Source organism: Lepisosteus platostomus, chromosome 3 (genome assembly GCF_059453375.1).
Source record: "Lepisosteus platostomus isolate fLepPlt1 chromosome 3, fLepPlt1.hap1, whole genome shotgun sequence".
In the NCBI taxonomy this organism is placed as follows: Eukaryota; Metazoa; Chordata; class Actinopteri; order Semionotiformes; family Lepisosteidae; genus Lepisosteus; species Lepisosteus platostomus.
In genome coordinates, this window is record NC_142613.1 from 37,528,112 (window position 1) to 37,547,946 (window position 19,835).

At 37.3% G+C, this 19,835-nt stretch overlaps 1 protein-coding gene across 1 annotated transcript; it reads left to right on the forward strand.

Annotated features, from left to right (window-relative positions):
* The first annotated feature begins 954 nt into the window (after nucleotides 1-954).
* tmem151ba (transmembrane protein 151Ba) lies at nucleotides 955-17,400 on the forward strand. The gene is made up of 2 exons (XM_088625516.1): nucleotides 955-1,682; nucleotides 12,309-17,400. Exons 1-2 carry the CDS (start codon nucleotides 1,599-1,601, stop codon nucleotides 13,743-13,745), a joined length of 1,521 nt encoding a protein of 506 aa, XP_088481642.1. The 5' UTR covers nucleotides 955-1,598; the 3' UTR covers nucleotides 13,746-17,400.
* The last annotated feature ends 2,435 nt before the right edge of the window (nucleotides 17,401-19,835 follow it).

Genomic DNA, 19,835 nt, shown 5'->3' on the forward strand with positions numbered 1-19,835 from the left:
TTGTAATGATCTTGTATGCGGATCAACTTTTTGCAATGTCCAGGCAGATGAGACTTCTCAAAAAGTGTGAACTTTGTATTTAAGAGTTAGGAACACAACTTAAAAGTGTTTTCTATTCTTCTAAGTAAAAGATATTTTGCAATTCTATATCTTTAAAAAGGCATGTGGCTCATTTCAATGTCTGATTTCCTTAATTCCTACCATCCTAATTAAGAAATATTCTTCACTGACTGAACTTTCTCTTTCAACACAGAGTTGCTTAATGAAAGAACGCTTAACTCCAGAAGAACAACACACCCAAATCTGTAAAACTTACTGGCTCACTCCTTATATAAAACTTCACTGTCGATGCATTTTTACGAGGCATCTTACATAGAATTAAGTCACCAGTGCTGTCATGTTGATGACTAGCGTGATGACTGATGATTACGTAACATTTTAGTTTGTTTTGTTTGAGGATTTCAAGAGAGAAGATAAATTGCCAGAAGGTTCTGTCTCAACGAATTTTAAAAATAAAACACAAATACAGAAATGTATTTCTGGAAAGTTCTGTTTGGGAAATATGAAAACCATTAGATACACTACTAAAATGGCCTTACTTGAAGAAGTAGGTTAAGAAATAAGCATTGGACTCGTACGAGTTTTATTGGTTTTTCTGTAATGTGATTCAAAGTAAAAATACCAATTTTATTGTAGTCAATAATCTACAAAATTAAATTTATCTGTTGCAATACCACATTTTGAATATAATATTTAATTCCATGTTCATATTGTCACAAATTACCCCCCCCCCAAAAAAAAAATAAAATAATTATGAAGTCACACTTAGCTACAGTAATTCTGTTTAGTATTTGTTGTCCAGTGGTAGATTACCTGCAAGACTGGGTGCCGTAGTGTACTCTGCCATTGTAGTCTGCCAGCAGAGCATCCACAGCACAGAGACAAGGTCACGTTCCCCTCCCAGAGGAGGGAGAGAGAGGGAGGAAAACTCTTGTGTAAGACACCAAACGCTGTCTCGGCGTTAACACCTGGAAAGCATTCCTAAGGATTGTTAGAACCGTACAATCTCCTTTATACGAACACAACTGGATCCGATATGTATTTTCCCAACGGCATTTAGAAACTTGCACTTTTAATTTCTTTGAAAAACGACCTTTGGGATACATAGTTGAATCACTATTTTTTCCCCATTTTGCAAAACGCTCTGGCTCTTTCATCAGCGTTGTAGGTGATGTATCTTTTTCACTTGGGAGGAGGAAAGATACTGAGGCTCACCAGAGCATTTGTATCGCGTTAACGGGTTATCTTTAAAACTGCTACTTTATAACAACGCCCTCCCAAGGCACAAGGACGGCTATAGTGTATATATATATATCATCTTTTCTGGAAGACACATTTACAACCGTAACAATTATAATTGCTAAAAGAAATGCTGCGAGAACGGCGAAGGCGTGGATGGGTTTGCTTTGATCTATTTTGTCAAGGGTGCCTTGGATGATGTGTGTTATGCTTGCTGGCGGGTTTTTGGAAAGCTGTTTTTCCGAACTCTTTGTTACAAAGGTGGTCCATGCCCCATCCTCAGTATTGCTATTACCATCATGTCACCACCAGCCTCGGCTGCCACAGCCAGCGAAAGCAGCCCCACGGTTCCTGAGGAAGACGCCGACAGTGTCAGAGAGGAGGTGAGAGGAGATTTTGCACCTTCCATCCTTTTCTCAGCCGTTCAGCGCTTAAGGGGGTTTATTTTGCCTTAGTGGGAGTATTTTTAGTAATTGGTCTCTTCAGGTAATATAAATTACCGATTGTCACATACTATCCTTTTTTATATTTGTAAATGAGCCTTTTTATCACATTTTGTACCAAATGGACTCAATTACTGTACTTGTTTGTAAACACACAAGATAAACGTTATTTTGTGACGTTGGCTCTGCTTACATTAGAGCTACACACCAACGGACCCTATCGGCACGGTTAATTGAATTTTCTCTGTCTTTTAAAAGACATTGTCATTGTCTTGGTCATTGGGTGAAACAAACGGACATTCATATGGCGACAGTTCATACCATATCTGATCATTCTTAATGCCTTTACCCTGGAGCCAGTGAAATGTATCTGTTGGCTATTAAATGATATGTGTCGGTCTGGTTATTCGAGAATATGTAACAGCATGTAAAGCGGTCGGGTGCAACATTTTACCTTATTACCTTAAAATTGAATATTTTGACTTTTTCTCCCTTTTTCTCACTTTTGGTCATTTACAAATGTTACAGTTCTTTTCCTCTTTAAAAATAAACCCTTTATGAGTTGCTGCAAATTGTTGATTTCATTATGATAACACCACTTTCATAGAATTACATATTTTCTGCAGTTTTAAGGTATTTGAATAAAAAATGAAGCTGCCGTCAGAGAAGTCTCTGGCACAAACTCAGACACGCAATAGTTAGTACGAAGACTTCGATTACATGCTATCATTCTAAAGAAATCCCAAACCCAACCTTTACTCAAATGTTGTGACAAGGACATGTTGAAATACAGTAAACAAAGGTGACTTCACATTTTAGCAACATTAAAAAAATACACTATTCAGTTAAACATACAATGGTATGAAGATGAATACATTTTTTTACTTTATGCATTTCAGAAAACCATTTTCTGTCCTGATTGCGATAAACATTAGCACTCTTTTTTGTTCTATATAGCAAAACGGTTTCCTCATTAATATTTTTCTGTATTTAACCTCGATTTTATATAACAAAAATGAAAAAAGCCTTTTTATTTTTAGTACATGATAGAGAGTAATAGTAGACTGTAAACAAAGACAAGCATATTAGATCACTAATTCCTTGATACCTTCACCTTGTTATCAGCAGTTTAACAATTTGTATTGTGGTTTCATTTGCAGGTTTACTATATTTCAAATTGTTACTTTAGTCTCTCAGCTTTTGAAATGTAATTCAAGAAAACGCTGTTAAATGTGCATTGAAGAAACTGCATTGAACACTGGGCTGTAAAAGAATACAGATCCTAGTGTAATTTTCACTGAATTAAATTGGTATAATTCAGTTATAATAATTAAATTGTTAATTTGTTAAATATGATACTGACTTTTTCTGCAAAAGGAAATCAAAAGAATGCATTTTCATCACACATAACTTGTGAAAAGTACCAGAAACCTAAATTAAAGGCACTGTGCAAGGGTGTGATCATTTTCCTATACAGTTCCTGCCAGTTATTTTTAACAAGTCTTTCCCTAAGCTGTTTTTACTGGAATAGTCCAGTAGCATCCCATACAGTATGATGACATGATAAAGAAGAGCAGCAGATAATTACATTTAACAGCTTTAATGAAACACAAAATGTATAAGAAATTAAATAAGAGAAAATATCAGATAAACTTCAGCTAAAATAAAAAAAACCTGATCAACAACACATTTAGACAGGATACATTTTGATGCCACTATTGATGTTCTCACAATGCTCTTTGGAAACAGGTACAGCCGATTCAGAGCTTTTGGTAGACTGTAGTGATGGTCTTATCTGATAAAGATGATTTAATCTGACTCAACTATAATAATAATAATTGCTTACACTTATATAGCACTTTTCTGGAAACTCCACTCAAAGTACTTTACAGGTAATGGGGACTCCCCTCTATCACCACCAATGTGCAGCATCCACCTGGATGATGAAACGGCAGCCATAGTGCGCCAGAACGCTCACCACACATCAGCTATCAGTAGGGAGGAGAGCAGAGTTATGAAGTCAATTCATACAGTAGATGAGGATTTTTAGGAGGCCATGATTGGTAAGGGCCAATTGGAAATTTGGCCAGGACCCCTTCTCTTTTCAAGAAATGCCCTGGGATTTTTAATGACCACAGAGAGTCAGGACCTCAGTTTTACATCTATCCAAAGGACGGCGCCTGTTTACAATACAGTGTCCCTGTTACTATACTGGGGCATTAGGACTCACAAGGCCCCACTAACACCTCTTCCAGCAGCAACCTTAGTTTTTCCCAGGAGGTCTCCCATCCAGGTACTGACCAGGCTCACACCTGCTTAGCTTCAGTGGGTTGCCTGTAGTGAGTTGAAGAGTGATACGGCTGCTGGTGTTGCAATGGTTTATTCTACCATGGTGTATACTACCATGATCTACAATTTTACACAGCCACAACTAAAGCAAGCATAAAAAATCCTGTGAAAATGTTTGTGTCAAAGGAAGTGGGGGTGGGCTGAGATCTTTGTATTGAAAACATTGAAAGTAAAAAATGAAACTATAACAAGTAGAAGTACAGCTACTCCACCATTACTTTTGTGAACATTTTAGCATCCATTCCAAAGCCCAGTCTTCCTGATGTGGGTTATTGCTTTTTTTAACATTTCATCTTCTACAAAAAAAGTCAATATGCTTTCATAATTCATATTGGTTCTAAAATACTGCATTATACTTTAATACTACAATTGCGAATTGCAAAATATTGCAGCTCAGTCTGAGTCATTGACATCATTGTCACAACAAAATTGAGATGTAGATTGATTCAAATTTCAATGTCAATTTACTAGTGTAGTTCAATGGTTTTGGAAAGCAAATCCATACTTTTTTCATAATTTTATTTAACTGCTTATTTATATACTCTGTTTAGAAATACTAAGTTTAAGAAAGTTGTTAATTTTAGTGTGAGAAATGTATTTTAGCTTTGTCACTTGAAAAGATCTTCACCAGCTGTGCCAGTTGTCTTGAACAAAAAAATGGGAAATAATTCTTCACTGTTATCAAAAGGGACAATTTGCACAACTCTTTCTATTTCATTGTATCTTGAAGAAGTGTAACACAAAAGTAGGCCTAGATACATTTTCATATTTTGAAAAAAGAATCTGTGTTGCTAGTGTAAAGGAATCTATCAATTACAAATTGAATGAATTAAGCAAATCTCAGATTTTAATGTGCAACAAACATAAGTAGCTACTGAACAGTAGTTTAGACTTGTGCCAAGATCATCAGAGTATATTTGTAAGCAATAAGACAAAACAAGAACTTTATTTTCTTTTCACAAATAAATACAGAGAAATACAGAGAAAGCTTTACATTAATATACATACATACAATAAGACAAAACAGCCTTGTAGCTTCAAGCAGTTATTCTCCCAAAGCCAACAGTCTGGAGTCACCACCATGCTACCCAACAAGATGTCCAGTCCAGGGTGTACCTGACCTTGCGCCCATTGTTTTCCTGGTTAGAAAACGGATAGATGGAAGTTCTATGTTGACCAGGTGCGCTGGTTTCCTCCAATTTCCTCAAGACATGCAGGTTAGGTTGTGATTGGTTACTGTAAATTGCTCCTGGTTTTTTACTAGCAGAACCAGTACTAGTTACATTTCTGTCACAGAATGGTGGAGTACATAGCCTTCTCTCATTGGGGGTGTGTATAAGCACAATGAAAAAGAACATGTTCTGTAATTTCTGTCACAGCCTCTTAAAAACATGTTTGGAAGCAACAATATATTTCCTCAAACATGAAAAATTGGCCATATTTCTCTTTGAAAATCAGTGCTTTTTCAATTAGTAGTAGAGCTAATGGTGAGCAGTCCTGCTGTGGGAAAGATCAACCTCAAATCAACAATCAGAAAGGAAGGCCGAGTCACTCTCAGCCTCCAGGGAAGAATTTCAGGGACAGCCAATTTGTTAGCATTGTATAGATTTTGATTCAGAGAGAATTGCTTATTCTGGATTTTCATTTGAGGAGCAAGCCAGCACAGTTTGCCAAAACAATCGTTTCCATAGGTTATAATGAAGGATTGTGTCAAATTACAAATGTATAGTAATATTAAAGAGTGTTGTTAGCACTTATTACATTCTTAATATATTAAAGATTCAAATTTGGATGTTCACAGTCTGTCCTGTTTTGAACAGTTTTTGTTTTTCCTTGTAGCTTTATCCTTAAAAGACTCCAAATTCAGAAAATTCTATCCACAGTCTTCAACCTCATGTTACTGTACATGTTTTAATTTAATGAATGGTAATGTTAATGTCAATTTTGACCCTTCTTGTTATTTAAAATTGTTTGTTTTATACTAATGTGAAATGGCTTGCTACAAATGATGGTGAAACCTATTTGGGGTGAACTAATTATTGCACCTCTATGTGGAATTCTCATGTGGAATGACATAGTGGCATGACAGTTACAGTAGCACTGTACTCTCACATCCTTACGAGTTCATAAAAGCTTTTTACAAAGTTTCTTGTTAAACATTGATTGATAAATTGTAGTCAATAGACAGTCAAAGTAATGCAGTTTCTTGGATTTAGAGCTCATTATAGGATACAGTATAGGAAACAGTATAGATAAATGGTGAATATATACTGTATTTTGTAGTTAGTAAACTTTGCATGTCCTACTGAAATAAAAGGATTAATAAACATTGTGGAAAAGCAAAGAAAATTAAAAACATATATAGGCAGTATTCAAGACTGAGCAAACCTAGCAGATGTTTAATGCAGACAAGTGCAGGAGAATATTACATTCTGGGTTGAAAGAACATAACTCATAGAAATAAGATGGGAGACACTGAGCTTCAAGAAGCTATTTATTAAAATTACTTAGGTGTTTATGTTGACACATTATTTTCATCTTCTAAGCAATGTGTGGAACTGGATGTGAGGAATGTGTTGTTTTGTTCACCATGTTATAAACAAAGTTATTGCAGCCCTGGGATCAGTCCAGAGAAGAGCAACCATGTATGTTTGTGGATTCAAAGGAATGTCCTCTATTGAAAAGCTAAAAAATGAATTGTTTTACTCTTAAAAAAGACTGAAAGGGGCTAGGATTCCAGTATTTAAAATCATCAGATGCATTGACAAAATCAGCTCAGTTTGCAGATTGAACAGCCAAATACAAACTAGTGGACACGTGGAAATTATGTGGAGGTTGAAGAACAAAACTAAAGAACATAGAGAACAATAACAATGGTGTTGAAATATAACAATGGTGGGATCCTTGGATCAATTAATTACTAAATACTAAACGAAGGTTCAATGGCCTCCTCTGATTTGTAACTGTTCTTATGTTCTTAAAAGAGTATCGTTTATGACAGTAACAGTTCCATGTCCTAGTTTCCCATCACAATTTTATGCCTTAGAGTACGATTAATGGATTCTAAAAAAAATATTTTCAGTGTGATTTAAAGTAACGTGTTTACAATGCTAAATGATATTTTTTTTTGACATTTTTATTTATTTATTTTATTTTAGTTTGCTATTCATCAGTATTGTAGTGTTATTTCTTTGCTTAAGCATGGAAGCATATTTTGATATTTTAATGTTATGAAGAGCTACAAAGATTTTTTGTTGTGAAATAATAGCATTAATAGCATTATAAAAAACAGCCTCAAAAGAAAGATAATTGAGGTGAGAGCAAATTGCGAAAGGTTCTTTTTGATATTTTGTAATGCCTGAGATCAGTCAAAATGTGAGGCATTTTGAACAGCTCTGGTGAGTTATAAGTCAGAGTTGATAACATGTATACAGAGTAATGTGTTCCAGAGGCCCACATCCCACAGTCCTAGAAATCCAGGATTCTACCCCTGTAATCTGACAGCACTATGATAAATCAGAATTTCTTACATCTATAATAAAGTTCAGTTTACCAGTTTACTTATTCAGAATCTGGTCTTAGACTGAAGCTTTGAGACAGAGGAGGGTGACAGCAATGTTTTTTTTCCTCTGTGTGTCTTCTGTTTTCCCTGTCTTTCTGTTTCCCCGTCTCTGTTTTTAGGTTGTGCTCAGTGCTCAATTGATTTACCATGAAGTTAATTAACCAGAGTTAAACATGTGAAACTCCCTTTGTTCATCTGTGTTTACCGGTGTATTAGCCCACCTGCTGCTAGACAAACACTTTTGTTGTTTTAGGCTTTCTGAGGAAGGCCTTGAGGAGTGCAATAGGATGTCAACTGCAAACACGCTCCCCCTGGCCTATAACAATATACAGTAAGCATGATGTAGAACATAAAAAAGTCGTGTGTTTTAATGGATTACACTTCAAGGATATGGGCCATCACACGACATAGTAAAAGGCCTTGGAAGTGCCCTTGAAGATGGCTTCTCAAAGCACATTACAGAACTACAACAATGCCACAATATATACACAATGAAAATGCACAATGAGAGGAGACAGTAGATGGGGATACAGAATACAGTAGGAGCTAAGGGGAATAGGGAATATATAGAGCTAGTTACTGTAAGTAAAGGCCCTTCTTAAGAAGAAAGTTCTGAGTCTAGATTGGAAAGAGTTTAAGGTGACTCTCTGCTATCCTTGGGGAGAGCTTTGGGGCATAACAGGAGAGGACCCTGTCACCCATAAAGTGTAGATGGGCTTGGGGGACAGATAGGAGACCAGATTTAGAAGAGCAAAGGTTGTGAGGTGAGGAGTAGGATGATAGTAGCTCAGACAGTTAATGAGGTGCCAAGCCATGCAGAGCCTTATTGGGTAGTATTAGGATTTATGTTATAGGTAGAACATCCCATATATTCAGTGGTGTGAAAAAGTCTTTGCCCCCTTCCTGATTTCAAATTTTTTTGCATGTTAGTCACACTGAAATAATAATAATAATAATAATAATAATAATAATTGCTTACACTTATATAGCGCTTTTCTGGACACTCCACTCAAAGCGCTTTACAGGTAATGGGGACTCCCCTCCACCACCACCAATGTGCAGCATCCACCTGGATGATGCGACGGCAGCCATAGTGCGCCAGAACGCTCACCACACATCAGCTATCAGTGGGGAGGAGAGCAGAGTAATGTAGCCAATTCATAGAGAAATGTTTCAGATCATCAAACAAATTGAAATATTAGACAAAGATAACACAAGTAAACACACAATGCAGTTTTTAAATGAAGGTTTTTATTATTAAGGGAAAAAAAAATCCAAACCTACATGGCCCTGTGTGAAAAAGTGATTGCCCCCTAAACCTAATAACTGGTTGGGCCACCCTTAGCAGCAACAACTGCAATCAAGCGTTTGCGATAACTGGCAATGAGTCTTTTACAGCGCTGTGGAGGAATTTTGGCCCGCTCATCTTTGCAGAATTGTTGTAATTCAGCCACATTGGAGGGTTTTCGAGCCTTAACCACTTTTTTGGAAAGAAATCAGGAAGGGGGCACACCACTGTATATATAGGTTTTGCAAAAAATGCAAATAATAAGGCAAGGCACTATGTGAAAAGGTTTTCTATTCTCATTGGAAAAACCAGTACACACCTCATAGGGATTGACGTGGGTGTGTCTTGCTCCTGTTATTTAATATATTCTTCAGAACTTTAGGACTTTCTTAAAAAGAATTTAAACAGATGCATGCTACCTAATGCATAGTATACTCCATGTTTAGGATGCCTTCTCCTGTTTCTTACTCACATTTAAATGTTATAAATCCTATTTTTTTTCCTATTCATGAATTTATCTGAACGCAGCCTTTTTTGCATGTTAGACTGAGCTAACAGTATATTAAAGAAAATGTACCTTTAGATGAACCTAAAAAGCAGGCACTACTACTAGAAAACTCCATAAGCATTTGGAAGGGAAATATCAAGTCAAATCAGTATCAAGTAAAATTCGTTCTATTTTTGTGCTCGTTAAAACTGTAGCACAGAAGCAATGTGGAGATGTCAGATTGAGTTGCTTTCTAAAAAATAGACTTGATATGCATTTACAATTGCATAACTAAAGAGAGCCCAATTTTAGAAACAGGAGTAATTAGATTAAACCATTTCTCTGATCTTTTAAGAGCAAATTAAAATATTGTTTTCAGAAATTAGGACAAGATTGTCTGACAGATGTCTGCTTTCATTAGGAAGGAATGTACTGTACCAGACAAAGAAACAGGAGGCACTTCAGTCTGTTAATGCTACTGTTATTTTTATGTAACTAAATGTTTCATTAAAAACATAATGCAGACATTCAGTGGCTTTCGGGATGGTCAGTTAATATTTAGTACTGCAAAAGTTAATGTTACTGACTTTTCTTAGTTTTCTATAGTCTTTTCTTTCTTCTGTATTATGTACAATAAATGAAGTGAAGTTTGTGAGACAGTCTTCTTGTACAGTACATACAGAATAATTGTGGTCATTTCATTTATGACACACCTTAACCTTTCAATTTTAAATAATGCTAAATTGTGAATTTTGCTGTGTAAGCACTTCCATTTACCTTAACTTTATAGATTACGTATCCTTCCAGCCAATAAGAAAAATACATTCTTATTCAAAATAATTTGGTTGTAAGAGTTCTCCCACTGCTTGATTTAAATCTATAAGATACATTTCTGGAATGACTACAATCCAGCAACACCAGAGTTATTTTGGATAGGAATAAAAACAACACACTTTCTGTTTTCTGATTATGACAAAATACAGGAATGCACATGGACATCTCAGCTCAGGCAGAAACAATGCAAAAGCACTTAAAATGCAGAATTTCTCTCTTCATATTTAATATAGTGAACATGGCTAAGTAAGGAGGTCATCTTGTGCATCCGTACTTGTTCACAGCAATGCCTAGAAAAGATGGGATCATAGAGTACATGCTTGGGTTCTATTCCAAACATTTTTAACCCACATTTGAGCTTCAGCTAACAGGTGAATCTTGCCTTTTCTCTCACATCAAGGTAGCAATTATTCTTTCTTTTTTTCTTGACAGTAAGAATGAGCCTTTTCTAACAAATTAAAATCTTTTTGTTGGCAATTAGGAAAAGATTGTCTGGCAGACGCCTGCTTTCATTAGGAAGGTGTCAGAGTGAGATACGCGGGGTGCTTCAGTCTGTACATGCTACTGTTATTTGTATGTAAACTAAAGATGTGCTTAACACTACAGAAATTCATCAGCTTTTGGGATGTCCAGTTCATGTTTTTGTCCTGCAACAGTTAATATTACTGACATTCAATCATGCTTTCTGTATCATGTACAATGAGTGTTAATTGAATCAGAAAAGTAAAAGCAATTGTATGATATATCTATTATTTACTTCCAAAACTCATGGTGCCCCTTAGGGTTAAAGGGCTTTCATTGTCTTTTTTTAGCACAAGGAACATTCAAATTTCAGTTTTGTGTCACCTTCCAATATTTTTGGAGTCTTAGACTTACAGTTAGTATGTTAGAACACAAGAAAGGGTCGGAACTAGAGGAGGCTATTTGGGACATCCTGTCACGATTGTAATCCCTCCCCCTTAAGGGCGCTCCGGCTCATTCACATTTTAGTTGATTTTGTGAACCTGCTCCCTGTTCCTTTCTCCCTACAAAAGCCAGACAACGCTCACTCTGTTCCGGGCTCTGAACTGGAACAAGGACACCTGGAGGCGCCACCGAGTCGCCCTATGTCCCCGGCTTGGAGGGCACTCGCCTCCTAGGTGTCCTGAACCAGCTGAGTCCTGGACCTGGAGCGCCTGATCCCGTTCCCCCTTTTTTCCCCGACCCTTCGCCAGATCCTGTTCCAGTTTTTAACTTTCTCATGTCTGTCTACGTCCCCTCGCCGGATCCCACTCCGGCTTTTAACTTTGTCTTGTTTGTCTTGGATGGATCACTTGGCTCTGGAGTTCAGACTCTCTTTTGGATTGTTTGCCTGGACCACGCCCCCCTGAGCACCTTCGTCACGTCCCCCTGTTTCGTCTACCAGCCCAGTTCCTCGTCTCCTAGCTCTTTTGTGTGTTCACTCCCTTCCGGATTGTGCTGTCCACATAAGGTCCTGAAAAACACATCATAACACATCCAGCTCATTTGTTTGCTAGGTGCTAATTGATATGAATATTTTTGCTGCTGAGGTCACTTTTATGTGCTGCCCATAGCTGTTTAAATAGTCTGAAAAATGTTATATATAACTTTTAAAGAGCAAAAATAAGCAATATTATTTTTGTGGATGCGGTTCTTGTTCTCATTTCTTACCAAAGTAATATGTGTAATGTACAGTATTAAAGCTTTAGAGTCCAATTTTAATTAATCTGATTAGAGAAGATTCTATTAAAATTAAAAATGAGATATCTGATAAACTGTATTTGGTAATAATGATAATATTCTAATATCTGTTACAATTAGAATAAATAAACATTGGTGACATGAGCATATAATGAACACCATTATATGATCATTTTAAACCAACCTTTTATTTATATAGTTTTCAATATATAAAATGAAAATGTAACAGGGAACTGCTTACTACTGTTAGTAGTCTTATCTGTTTTATTTAAAATGGATGCATTGAAGTGACTGTTAATGCAGCGTTTTATGTTATTCTTTTTGCACATCTTGATCCCCATGCAGCAACGACCACTGAAGCAGTCCCTCAGCAAGTCGCTGTGCAGAGAGTCCCATTGGAAATGTCTTCTGCTGTCCCTGCTCATGTATGGCTGCATGGGAGCCATGACCTGGTGCCATGTGACCAAAGTCACCCGGCTGACCTTCGACAGTGCCTACAAGGGGAAGTCCATGATGTACCACGACAGCCCCTGTTCCAATGGCTACATCTACATCCCACTGGCCTTCCTTGTCATGCTGTACGTGGTCTACCTGGTGGAATGTTGGCACTGCTACACCAGGAACGAACTGCAGTACAAAGTGGATGTGGAGAGCATCTCTGAACGCATCCAGAGAATGCAGCAAGCCACCCCGTGCATCTGGTGGAAGGCCATCAGCTACCACTACGTGCGGAGGACCAGACAAGTCACACGGTACCGGAATGGTGACGCCTACACCACCACTCAGGTGTACCACGAGCGAGTCAACACCCACGTGGCTGAGGCCGAGTTTGACTATGGCAACTGCGGGGTAAAGGACATTTCCAAGGACCTCCTGGGCCTGGAGAGCTTTGCTGTCACCAAGTTGAGGTTCACCAAGTGCTTTAGCTTTGCCAATGTAGAGTCTGAAAACTCCTACCTGACCCAGAGGGCCAGATTCTTCACAGAGAATGAGGGGCTGGATGACTACATGGAGGCAAGAGAAGGAATGCATCTCAAGAATGTAGACTTTAAGGAGTACATGATTGCCTTCTCTGACCCAGACCATCTTCCATGGTATGTCTCCCACTATGTCTTCTGGGTGGCAGCCCTCTTCACCCTGTCATGGCCTCTGCGTGTGTTGACCGAATACCGCACTGCCTACGTCCACTACCACGTGGAGAAGCTGTTTGGCTTCGACTATGTCCCCGTGACCCCCTCTGAGGAGCGACCTTACTGTCGGCGCATCCCACGGGTGAACACCATTGACAGCACGGAGCTGGAGTGGCACATTCGGTCCAATCAGCAGCTTGTGCCCAGCTACTCAGAGGCTGTGTTGATGGATCTGGCCCAGCTCTCCAACTGCAACACTTACACTGTGTGCAACTACGGGGCATACCGGCAAAACTGCGAGCGCTGCCACAGGGCCATCAGCAGTTCTTCCATCTTCTCCAGGAGCGCACTCAGCATATGCAATGGCAGCCCCAGGATCCCCTTCAGTGCCAGCCGATTCTCCCTGGGGCGACTGTACGGTTCCCGACGGAGCTGCTTTTGGAGGAGCAGGAGTGGGAGCCTTAATGAGCAGAACTGCCCCAGTGAGAACACCCGGTGCTTGTCAGGGCAGATGACAAATGAAGAAGATCCCCCTCCCTACCAGGATGCTCTCTACTTTCCCGTCTTGATTGTACATCGGAATGAAGGCTGCCTCAACCATAACCACCGGTCCCTGCACAGAAACGGCTCCTGCGTTGAGACTTCCTTATGACTACGCATTTCGCCGTACACCTGGACAAGACAATAAAACTCACAGGAATGTATTTGTGGAGGACTTTCCCTGGATACAAAGTTCCCCAAGGATGTAACGGATGGCATTGTACAACATCACATGCATTCATGAAGGAAGTTGGAGGATAACATCAATATTTGCCTTGCTTGTTATTGGAAGATAAATGACTGATGAAGACTTCCTGCCATAGTGGTCTGGGGTCCAGTAGGTATTAATAACAGACAAGTGAGTCCATACCAAAAAAAGTCTTCAGTCTAAATCAATAGAATTAACCCCTGCAGTCAATGGGATACCAATGTATTTCTGTCTAGTAATACTTGAAATCTTACACAGTAGGATAAGAAAAAATAAGTCCAGTTTCTCGAGAAAAGCAAAGTTATCCCAATATTGAAGAATGTAATCTTTTCCCTGCTGTCCATTTTAAACACAATTCAATTCATTTCATGAACTGGGGTGTATTACAACATCATACCTCCTAGAAGTTCTCCATTTTGCAGGACAAGCCTGCTTCATGCCCTAAAGTCCCTGTCCTGGATGAATCGGTACATTTCCAACATCTTTCCAGATTAAGGAAGAAACAGTTGCTACAGGTGAGCAAAAAATGCAATTCAAACCAAGTGTGAAAGTGTATCTGGAAAGTAGTGTTTTCTTTCTTTGTGTAATGTCAGAACTCGGTGTTTATCTCAGGCAATTATTTAACATTGTGTATATTGGTGATTTCAGAAGCATTTGTGTCACTGCTGTAGCTTGGCTGTGGTCAGTTAATTTCAAGATGTGTTGTACTGTTGCATTCATTAACTTTCAAGGGGTTTCATTCTACACAACAATAAACAAGCAGAAAAATACATTCATTTTATATGATACACTGATTTTATATACTGCATTTGTCCCAGTCATGCCATTTGAAATGTTGGGTGGTATGCAACACAGTCAAGGAATTCATAGCAATAACCTTTGGAAAACCTCAAAGCTCTTTTCTGAAAAAATTATGACTTAATTATTTATTCCCCTTTGTTAAAGTTGCCTCTCTGATTGTCTGTTCAGGTTTGAGTGGGTGTATCTTGTCAAACTAGGATACACTCACTTTAATCTAAACAGACCTTCTGGACAATCAAATTCTGTTTTTTCCAGATAAAGTGAATATGGGAATAAAGAAACTGGACTGTAATGAAGAAGAAAATGAATCTGCATGATAGAATGGAGTTTAGAATAAAATGCTTTTGAAATACTTCTCATCTTGTTATCATAAAAATGTACGCTGTCACTTCAAAGCATAGCTTGCAACTTTGTGTAAACGAGGTGTTAAAATAAGGCTCATTGGGGGATTCTGCCTCAACTGTAATTTAAATTGAAATGAACTGTAATTTAAGATGCAGTTTCACGGTGTTTACACAATATGGATTAGTTTCCAAAGTTCTCAGATACATGTGGAGTTTCAGTTGGACAATATTGTAGAACAAGTTCTTGATCTGGTTGGCTGTGAAACTTGCTGTCTTAGAACTATCATATTCTTTGCTGATGGGTAGACAGAGCAGGGCAATAAGGAAGAATTGTTATCTAGAGTAAAAATGTTAACAGAGATTGGTGCTAACAGTGACTTACTTTCTACTTTTAATCTTTCACTCTTTAACTGCCCAAGGAGATGTAATGCCTTGGCCTTTTGTCAGTCTACAGTCCACAAATGACAACCACAATCAACTCTGGATAATATGAATTAACATGGTTTTGCTCTTTATACACATTTTTTCCTGCACACTGCGGCATAGCAGAAAAAATATACAGTATATATGTATATTATGACTGTCATTGTGTGTTACAGAAATCATATTGTATAATTTTAGAAGAAATAAGTGTCCTGAGTCTTTTTTGTGAGGGTTGCCGCATTTTGATTTCATACAACTGCACCAATTTAAACCAATGCCACAAAAATACACATCACATTTTTCTGAAACACACACACGAAATGAAAGAAATCTCACTTTCTATGCTTTCACTTCAAAGGCATAGAATCAGCACAGACAAATCTAGAAAATTCAATTTTGTTTGTAATTTTCCCCAATTTTAATGCCTGTGATATGTTACATGACCTAATAGCGTTGAGTGCCATTGAGACTTGTGAGACTGTTTTTAAATACGTTGCCCTGCCTGTGTGTTTTCAAAGACAGAATTAAAGTGTTAGAGGCTATTTCAGTACAAACTTCCAGCGCAGGTTAAAAGTTGGAAGTCAATTGAAAAACATGAGCAGGATCCCAAATTAGAGACAGTGATCTGTTTCTTGTTGTAAAACAAGTGCCATTGAACTCAAATGCAGGTTTCATTGCTACCCCTCTTGAATATAAATTAAAACCCTAGCATACAGTTGTGTGCAGAGATGTCTTCACAGTCTTCCAGCGTTAATACTGAGATGAGAGATTGTACAGTACACCAATTGAATGTCACTGGTATATAAAGTGTCTCATGTGCAACTGTACTCTATGAGTCTATTAATCTTTTCAGTCTCACAAAAAGGAATTATTTCGTATGCAATGGTTAATTGTCGCAATTAATTGTTGCGAAAACCATTCAGTCCACATTGTTATCTGTTGTAACTGTCTTTTGTTGTTTATTGATGATCAATTAATTACACCATAGAAAAAGTGTGCATGCAGCTTCTATAGTCTTATAGAAGTAACGTACAGTATATGACATGGTCAGTGTGGTGGCATAGTGGTAAGTGTTGCTGCCTCCAGGGCTGGGGCCTTGAGCGCAAATCCTCGGGTGCCATCTGTGTGGAGTTTGTATGTTCTCCCCTTTGTACTGAGTGCTTTGGTTTCCTCTCATAGTCCAAGCACACACTTGGAGGTTAATGGGTATGTGTAAAAATCACTCTGTGATGAGTGTGTGTACCCGGCTATGGAATGGCCCTCCTTGAGCTTATTGCTTGCCGGGGATAGGCTCTGTCTCCCCCGCGACCCTGCATTGGATAAAGGAGTTAGAAGAGTGAAGGATAATACAACATGCCATGTTCTGTTTAAAATAAAAAAATAAGCATTCCATAGGTATATTGGTGGTTTAGAATTGGTGATGGTTTAGAATTTATTCCATGCTACAAAATCCAGCTTGACAATTGCACTTTTCTCAGTACAATAAGAGCAGACATCAAGCTGTCTGAAAATAAACCAAAGCTCCAGGCTGTCATTTAAATTGCAATATTGTTTGAATACCTTGGCCCCCCATTAAAAATGATTAATCACTAACGTCGGATTATAGAAAATGCAGGAGACACATACAAGAAAGAAAAACAACCTTTTTAACATTGCTCAAATAATGAGACATTACCTGAAGACTTTCACTTAATGGTGCATGATCAAAGGTTTTTGTGCAGTTACTGCATCCACATAGGAACCAGCCTACACTGAATTCTGAAAATGAAGTGCACTAATTTGCTAAATATTTTCATATATGTTTATCTTCTCTAACACAAAATCTTCTAAATCCCATCGGTCTAGAAACTATTTATATCTCCATGAGTGGGAAGCTTCTGCACAGATTTAGACATCTTCTCCCATACCTTTTTGAACAACTTTTAATATAAATCTTCTTGGTAATATACAAGTACTTTTATTGTTTTATTGTATCTTTAATTTGTAGTGTTGTTGTTTTCATTTTCAGCTGAGATTTTATGTCAATGATCATCTCTTTTGTGGTTTTCCTCAAATCACAAAAGGTGTAGTCAAAAAATGCCTTTGAATTAATCTACATAGACTGTACAACACGTTTATCAATTGTAGTAATGGGCAAATCACAATAAATTAAATTTGAACAGCTAAATAATTTAATATTAGTATGTTACCACAAACAAAAAGTAATCCTGAATTTATTTGCCAACATTTTTCCTTATCAAAAACATACATACAGTAGGCAGACTGTTTTCCCTTAGGAAAGAAGATATGATCATAAGAAACTTACAGATGTATTATTAATAATGTATGTAACTGTAAACAGTACATTTGTACAAGAAATAATTATGTACTTTCAAGAAAAGAGTAACCATATGTGCCAAGAAAAACCCAGTGCAGTCAAAACACAGACTCAAGACCTAATTTACTTATTGGCAATAATCTAGATATGATGTACAGTGTAGATCATGCTGTATGACTATGGCTAAAAGTATCTGACATCCCGTTTAATAAATGAATTACATTCAAAATCTTACAATTAAAATTGAAATTAGCAGATGCTATAGGGATTTCAGACTGATGTCAATTACCAACAGATGACATGAGGAAAAGGGAGAGTTGGATGGCAATTGATTCATTGACAGTTACAGCATTTCTTTAAACATTGCGTAATGTTGCCTTCAAAACTAAACAGCTAAATTGTCTCATTATCTTTTTTTAATTTAAGGTTTAAACATATCTTGACCTTAGTTACGTTGCTTTATTGTAATGTTGCCTAACAAGATTTAAACGAAACAGAAGGAAAATCAATTTGCAAAACTTTATTTATACAAATAAAATAATTCCTATATGAATGAAGATAATAAAATTTCTTTCCCCCCCTGTTTGCCTGGTACATTAACAGCTTAAAAATTGACTTAATTTTTATGTCAACATCTACATATTATTTTTAAATCTGTAAAGTGCATGTAGGGTTTACTTGAACTTCACTTTGCTTACCTCTGCTGTAGTGTACAGTAAAGGGACTTAGATTAAGATACAGTATGTTCCATAGTAAGGAATGCTGATATGCTGGGTTGTTCAAATTGAACAACTGTAAAATAGGAGTTATTTTATGTTGGTTGAGGAGCTGACAGACCTTTGTAAATCCCTTGTAAATATGTAATAGTTTATAATTAGTGCTCAGAATCGTGTTTTACATACGTGCACATCATTAAATCAGTTCAAATTAGAAGATGGTAATATTCGTGTCTCTGTTGATTTCCTCAAAGAATTCTGTTTTCTCATGCTCAGTGGGAATACCGAATAGGATGGAACAGAATCATTAATGATTTATCTTTGGTGAATACTAAAGCCACTATCACAGTTTAATATGTTTAGTAAAAGAGCACACAGTCATTGAAAAGCAGCAAGCAGAGCAACAGTCCTATTGTCACATTTTTCTACAATAAAATACAGGTAAAAACATAATAGCGTACATACTGGAGTGTTATCTGTAGTGTTTCATTTTATAATCTTGTGAGATTTTGAAACAAAATGCACTGGCCAAGGTACGAAATCCTTTACCTTCCTTTAATATGTGTTATTCTCCAAACACATTCATCTATGCAAGACCCATAGAGCAACATCTTGGGTGCCCAATAAGGCCACTTTCTTCCCCAATGAGTATAGAAATTTCCATAAACACATTGGAAGAGATGACTGTTCCCCAACAAAAAACAAACACTGTACTTAGGATTTCTTTTTCTCTTGGAAGGACTGTGGAACTTTCACTGTGACTCTGGTCAACAGACACTAGTTCATGCTTACAAGCCCAGGCTGAATCATTTTATACCGAATTCTGAATAAAATATCCTTGTGTTGTTTTTGAACATCTTGCAAAACTTACAAAGCATATAACCTAAACATACTTATACCAAGTAAACTTATACTTTCATTCCTTCCAAGAGGAAAAATGTGTTTTTGTAAATGTGACTTGTTTTGGTACTGTTACATTTTTTGGTACTGTTACATTTGGCACTAGTAAGGTCTAGTAAAGCTTATATGGTTTGATAGCTGCTGTAATAATATTCTTAATATTAAGCTGTGCTGGTTTGAGGTGATGAGCTGAATAAATCAACGAACAACTTCTCAGAGAATCTAAATTAAAAAACAAACAAACCAATAGATGGACATACAAGTGTGCACAAGGCCTATTACACACAGAGAGTATTAAATAAAAATATGGGATTCTCATGGAGGAAACTGCATTCTTACTCCTATGCTGTGCAGTGCAAAGCTGACATTTGTAGAGTGCTACATCTCCCCTCCTTGTCCCATTAAACACATTTCTCAAATTTTCTGTAGAGACCAGCATGGGTTAATATTACTATTAAGATGATGTGGAAAGATTCATTTAAAGCTCATCAAT